This window comes from Somniosus microcephalus, chromosome 1 (genome assembly GCF_052327205.1).
Source record: "Somniosus microcephalus isolate GS21.2 chromosome 1, FLI_Smic_1.0, whole genome shotgun sequence".
In the NCBI taxonomy this organism is placed as follows: Eukaryota; Metazoa; Chordata; class Chondrichthyes; order Squaliformes; family Somniosidae; genus Somniosus; species Somniosus microcephalus.
Genome location: NC_140987.1, coordinates 393003637 through 393010567, shown reverse-complemented (window position 1 = coordinate 393010567; position 6931 = coordinate 393003637). Strand labels below are relative to the sequence as shown.

Here is a 6931-nt window from a genome sequence, read left to right as displayed (position 1 = left end):
TTATTTCATAATCCTTCAATTTGATTGGAAAGGGAGATCCCCTGTTGGTTGCCCTGTTCACTCAGGTCTCGGATGCCCTGTTTTCCTCACAGTGCTATTATCAACTCGCACTTTCGGCAACTTGCCACGCAAAAAAATTAAAAAACCTAAATGTGCAAGGGCAAGTCTAACTAATGGCAGATGCTGTTAGTTGCCCTGCTACTGCAAAATCTGAGCCATTATTGTTTTCTACCATTCTTCCCACCAATTTACTCAATCTACTTTTTTTTTAAACTTACTACTCGGAGGAGAACTTATCTGTAAATGCTATTGCTCTGTAATAAGGAGCCAATGGCCCATAATTTAAGAACATGTGTTCATTTATGATCTGTCAACAACATCCATGTGATCTTGGTAAAGCTTATTAAGGTTTAGCTGATTGTATGCTTTTTCAGTTGGCTGTGCTGAATCCATTGTGCAAAAGGGCAGACTCGCGTTTGGAATATGAGACTTTTCTGGACATGGCTTCTGGTACTAGAAGGTGAATAAATTGATTTTTCTTGTCTTAAAGCTGAGTTGCAACATTTTTTCAATCTTGTCATGACTGTTTTTCAACTTAGATTTCTTAGTTTATTTTTTATTTGCTGCTAAAGGAAAGTTGCTAAGAATTGGGATCTAGAAAATATTAAAGTAGCCTGTTCCTTTTTAGATCTTCTTGGGTTTCACAAATTTACTGAATACTCCAAATGAAGCTTACTGTGTTTAGCCCAAGACATTGCAGTTCTTTCAAATTAAAATGCTGCAAAATTTCCTTACGGCACATTTGCTGATTGTGCCTCATTGAAGCGAAAGAACAGCAAACCAGTAACAGCATTTCAGTAAGCCTTTAATTGCTGTGAAACCTTTTAACAGTCTGTCAATGCAGTTAGGATTGTCTTTCAGTGTTATTCAATATTGCATGAGTATTTGTTATTCCGCATGAATAGATTGTGTTGGACTTTCTTCTTGCGTAGTGCTGGAGTGTTTTTTGTTATTTGTTCTCAGGATGTGGTATACACTGGCAGTGCCATACTTGCTGCCCTCCCTGAGAAGATGGTGGTGGGCCTTTTCTTGAACTACTGTTTTAAAATAAAAAGAGGGGATATATTAAATAAACTAATCAGACTCAAAGAGGATAAAACCACACATTTTAAAAGAATCTAGGGAAGAGATAGCAGAGGCATACTAAACATACTTAATAATTCGTTAGAAAAAGGTCTAGTGCCAGAGGACTGGCGGATATCTAACATATAATACCTATATTTAAGAAGGGGGATAGAACATGTCCAGGGAATTATAGACCAGTCATCTTAACGTCGGTGGTAGGAAAAATAATGCAGAGATACAACAGAGACCGCAAAAATATGGCACAAACGAACTGTCATATGGAACAGAGAAGTGCTATCGCTGCAGCAGAACAACACACGACCAGAATGATTGCTGGTTCAAAGACAAAGTGTGCAGACAGTGTGGAAAAGTAGGACACATAGCACGAGTCTGCAGGTTGGGAAAGAAAACCAGCAATAAGAAACCTACCAAAGAAAAGTACAAGAAGGTACATAAGATGACGGAGAATAGTTCAGATGAACAAAAGAGTGATAACGACTCCGAAAGCAGGGAACTGAGTTGTCTGAAAATACATAATGTGATCACAACGGAGGATCACCGAACCATTTGGGTCACTCTCAAGATAGCAGGAGTCCAGGTAAAGATGGAATTGGACACAGGATCAGCCCTAACAGTCATAAACCGACGGGACTACGAGCGGCTATTCTCACACATACCCTTGAGAGACACAAAAATTATTTTGAAGACGTACACGGGGCAAAAAGTCTACCCCAAAGGAAAAATAAGGGTGACCGTTATATATAACGGTAAGGAAACACCAAAACTAGACCTGTATGTATTGCAAGATGGAGGACCACCATTACTGGGACGTGAATGGATCTGGAAAATACAACTGGATTGGCATTCCATACAGGCACTGACTGTGGCTGACAAAAAGGATGATGACGTCATACTTGGGCGACTGTCAAAGATCCTAACTGACGTGAAAGAAGTGTTCCAGCAAGGACTCGGAACACTAAAAGGCATGACAGCGACGATTAAAATTGAAGAAAACGCAAGCCCAAAATTATTTACAGCCAGACCGGTACCTTATGCGATCCGCTCAGCCGTCGAAGCAGAGCTGGAGAGTCTGGAACGTTCAGGTGTACTGTCCAAGATAGACTGGAGCGAGTGGGCTACACCCATCGTCCCTGTGATGAAAAAGTCGTTGAGCAGCACGCCTGGGGAACCAAGGAAGGTTCGCCTCTGTAGGGACTTTAAGGTAACAGTGAACCCGGTCCTTCACACCGTACAATATCCACTTCTGCGGATTGAAGATATTTTCGCCTCGCTATCTGGAGGGAAACGCTTCACTAAGATTGATCTGGCCCAGGCGTATCTGCAAATGGAGGTAGAAGAAGCATCAAAAAATACCTCACAATCAACACCCATAAAGGTCTCTACCAATACAACCGGCTGGTATTCGGGGTAGCATCAGCTCCGGCTATTTGGCAGAGAGCAATGGAACAACTCCTGCAAGGGGTCCCAGGGACCCAGTGTTATTTGGACGACATCCTGGTCACGGGCGAAAATGACAGTGATCACCTTGCCAACCTGGAGCAGGTGCTCACTAGATTGCAGGAATATGGGCTCCGAGCTAACCGCCCCAAATGCGAGTTTTTTAGAAAACAGATCTCGTATTGTGGCCACGTTATCGATAAAGAGGGGTTACATAAGTCCCCAGAGAAGATTGAGGCAGTAGTCAAGGCTCCAGCACCGGAAAATGTGTCACAACTGAGGTCGTTCCTCGGGCTGGTAAACTACTACCATAAGTTCTTGCCAAATTTGTCTACAATACTACACCCACTGAACACCCTACTGCAAACTGGGGTGCCATGGAAGTGGAGTGATGAATGTAGATGAGCTTTCCAGAAGAGCAAAACACTAATCACATCGAAAGAGGTATTGGCCCATTACAACCCAGCATTACCAATTCGGTTGGCATGCGATGCGTCACCCTACGGCATTGGAGCGGTGCTGTCGCACAAATTCTCGAACGGCTCAGAGAGGCCAATAGCCTTTGCGTCACGATCACTAACCTCAGCCGAGCGTAACTACGCCCAGATTGACAGGGAGGCCCTCAGCCTAGTGTGGGGAGTGAAAAAGTTCAATCACTATCTGCATGGGCAGAAATTCACCTTGCTGACGGATCACCAGCCTCTTGTCTCCATTTTTAATCCGAAGAAGGGCGTTCCGGTGATGACTGCGCAACGACTACAAAGATGGTCACCTTTTCTAGGGGCGCACCACTATGATATTGAATATAAGGGCACGAAACAGCATGGAAATGCTGATGGGCTATCACGCCTGCCACTGCCTACTGCAGAGGAAGCACCAGCAGTGGATCCTGTTGAAATATTACATTCGACTATAGTTGAATACCTACCGGTAACTAACGCTTGTATCGAAAAGGAAACCCGAAATGACCCGACACTGTCTCGGGTATATGATTTGACGGTGAAGGGATGGCCAGCACATGGCGACTCACTGTTGCCAGCATTCTCGACAAGGAGAGAACAGCTGTCAGTGTGCCGGGGGACCTTGATGTGTGGATCCCGAGTGGTAATTCCACCCAAGTTGAGAGATAGAGTGCTCAATGAGCTTCATGAGGGTCATCTGGGAGGGGTAAAAATGAAAAGCCTAGCCAGGGCTTGTGTGGTGGCCGGGAATCGATAAACAAATCGAGGACCTGACCAAGAGTTGCTCAGGATGCCAGAAAGTCCAAAATGCACCACCACAGGCCCCTCTACACCCATGGGAGTGGCCCTCATCTCCATGGCAACGGGTGCATATTGATTTTGCTGGTCCATTCATGGACTCAATGTTTTTAATAGCCGTGGATGCGCACTCGAAATGGCCTGAGGTCATCAAAATGTCCTCCACCACCACGGAGAAAACTATTGCAGTCCTACGGACCATTTTTGCCAGGAATGGCTTGCCAGAACAGATTTGCTCCAACAACGGACCACAGTTTGTGTCCGAAGAGTTCCGGAGGTTCTTGAAAAAGAATGGGGTAAGGCATTACACATCCGCCCCGTATCATCCAGCCACAAATGGATTGGCTGAGAGGTTCGTACAAACCTTTAAGAAGGCAATAAAGGCTATGTACAATGACAATATTCCGCTGCAGCACAAGGTGGACAATTTCCTGTTCGCCTACCAGAATGCGACACATGCAGTCACCAACCAGGCCCCAGCCATGATGTTCTTTAACCGAAGGTTTAGATCTCGCCTGGATTTGCTCAGACGAAACGTACAAAGAGATGTTGAGAGTAAGCAATTCCAGCACATCCATGAGAAGCCGACAAGGAGCTTCAATGTAGGGCAACCAGTCTTGGCCCGCGACTACCGAACAGAAAAATGGCAGCCAGGAATGATATGCACACGGTAGGGCCCACTAATGTACACAGTGGACGTTGGGGAGAGCATCGTGAGATGCCATGCTGACCAGATCCTAGAGTCACAGGAACAAGTCAACCCCATGCCTCGCCCATACGTACCTGGTGATGAACTCAACGTACAGGTCGCATCTACCCCAGAAACAGTAGCATCGGAAGCTGATGAACCAACTGACGACAGGGGGCCAGAATCGCCTCCGCACCAAGAGCAAGACACTCGGGAAAGGCGCTATCCAGAAAGGATCAGGAAGCCTCCCCAAAGACTGAATGTATAAATAGACTATTTTCAGCTAATGTTGCATGTTAAAAGTGTTAATTGTAATTAGTTTGATATTTAATTGTTAAATGAGTGTTATGGTACTGTTAATCTAAAAGGGGAGGAATTGTAATGTATATACCTTTTTAAGGGGGGAACTACTTTTTACAGCTCATGTATACTGCAGTACCGGCAGTGACCACACCTGTATATAGCACTGAGTAGTAATCTGTACAGATCAGTTCCAGTGTGAGCCACGTTGAGTAAACACCTGTTGTACCGTTCTCCTGCAGTCTGTGTCTTATTATACACGGACACAAAAAGGCTGATACCTGGGATGGCAGAAATTACGTATGAGGAGAGATTGTGTCGATTGGGCTTATACTCACGAGTTTAGAAGATTGAGAGGGGATCTCATCGAAACCTATAAAATTCTGTCCGGCCTGGACAGACTAGATGCTGGAAGGATGTTCCCGATGGTTCGGGGAGTCCAGAACCAGGGGTCATAGTCTAAGGATAAGGGGTAGGCCATTTAGGACTGAAATGAGGAGGAATTTCTTCACCCAGAGAGTGGTGAACCTGTGGAATTCTCTGCCACAGAGGGCGGTGGAGGCCAGTTCATTAAATATATTCAAGAAAGAGTTGGATATATTTCTTGAGGCTAAATGGATCAAGGGATATGGGGAGAAGGCAGGGACAGGGTACTGAATTTGGATGATCAGCCATGATCTCATTGAATGGCGGAGCAAGCTCGAAGGGCTGAATGGCCTACTCCTGCTCCTATCTTCTATGTTTCTATGTTAGTAAAGGCCAAATAGGTTTTCCCATCTACAAATAATGGCCCAGAAATTCGGGTCGGAGGCTTCCCGCGGGTGCAAGCCCCCGACCTGCACTTACCTAGCGCACCGGCCGTTGTGCTGTGGGCCTGCGTGGGATTCCGATCCTGGGCCTGCTCTAACTGCCGGCGCGCAGTGCTTGCGTATCCCAGGGGCGCAGTTAGTTCTAAGTGTCCCCATGAATTACGTGGGCCATGGAGAGCCAATGGTAGCAGGGAATGCTTCATTCATAAGTTTGACAGGAAGAGCTGTCAAATCTATGAATACAATTCGGCCCCAAAACATAACTAAAACGTCAAATAAATTTTAAAAAAATTAAAAAATCACATTTTAAAAATAACTATAAATTACATAAAATAACTATTTTAAACAATAATTTAAATTTTTGAAAAAATTAATTACAGTTTCTAATGGAGCTAAAAATAAACTTACCTTTCTTTAAAGTATTTAAAAATAATAAACCTGTGGAAAAAATGTTTTAATTTTACTTAATTCACCACTTACCTTGTTAAAAGCAGGCCTTGCAACTGCTTTTTATAAGCGTAGCTCCTGGAGACTTACCCTCCCGGAAAAACCTGGAAAAAAACCCAGAAGTTCCAGGCATACGTGGTGCCTCTCCGGTGCATGGGTTCGACCTGTGAACCCCTTCCTTTAAGGGAACGGAAGTTCCGGTTTCCCGCGCATGTGTAGTGCATGCACGAAACCGGCATTTTCGTTGGGCCTACGCGTGAGTACCCAGCGCATACTCACCCGTGGGGACCCAAAGTTCTGGCCCATTGTTATTTAGAGAACTCAGTGTGTAGAGTATTGTGGATACCAACCCATGCCCTATCAACCCACGGTGCAGCAGACTGATAGCACAATGTAGTAAACCACTTGAGCACAATGTAGTAAACCACTTGGCCACAATAGAAGTCCAGTACTATGTGGGGCTTTGCTTTGTTCTATATTTTTGTCAGCATTAGCCATTAGTGTCCATCTTGGCTCAAATGGCCTGTTCTTATTCCAGGCTTTGTCACATTCCAATGGATGTATCTTCACTAAAACTTTGAATTTGAGTCTCTTTTGCTGGCAATAAGAGTTCCTATAATTAGATAGTAAACCCCTGACCACTATATTGCCTCCTAATTTAAGAACAAAGGTCAGAATATATCAGTTATTTAGTGTTAGACAAGATATCAAGTGATGATCATGATCCATGAATCATTAATCAATTTAAGAAAATCCAGAAACTACTTTTATACCACTGCTATAAATCTTTTGATTATTCTGTTTTATGATACGGCACAGTTTCTGTAAGACACTGAATAACTTTG

General features: G+C 44.2%; 1 protein-coding gene across 1 annotated transcript in view; it reads left to right on the top strand.

Annotated features, from left to right (window-relative positions):
* Positions 1 to 430: 430 nt before the first annotated feature.
* Positions 431 to 6931, top strand: part of xpnpep2 (X-prolyl aminopeptidase (aminopeptidase P) 2, membrane-bound) — a 132155-nt gene continuing 125654 nt past the window's right edge. Inside the window, exon 1 of the mRNA XM_085997392.1 lies at positions 431 to 520. Coding sequence (XP_085853518.1) covers positions 484 to 520 — 37 coding nt within the window. The 5' untranslated portion in view covers positions 431 to 483. The remainder of the gene's footprint in view (positions 521 to 6931) is intronic.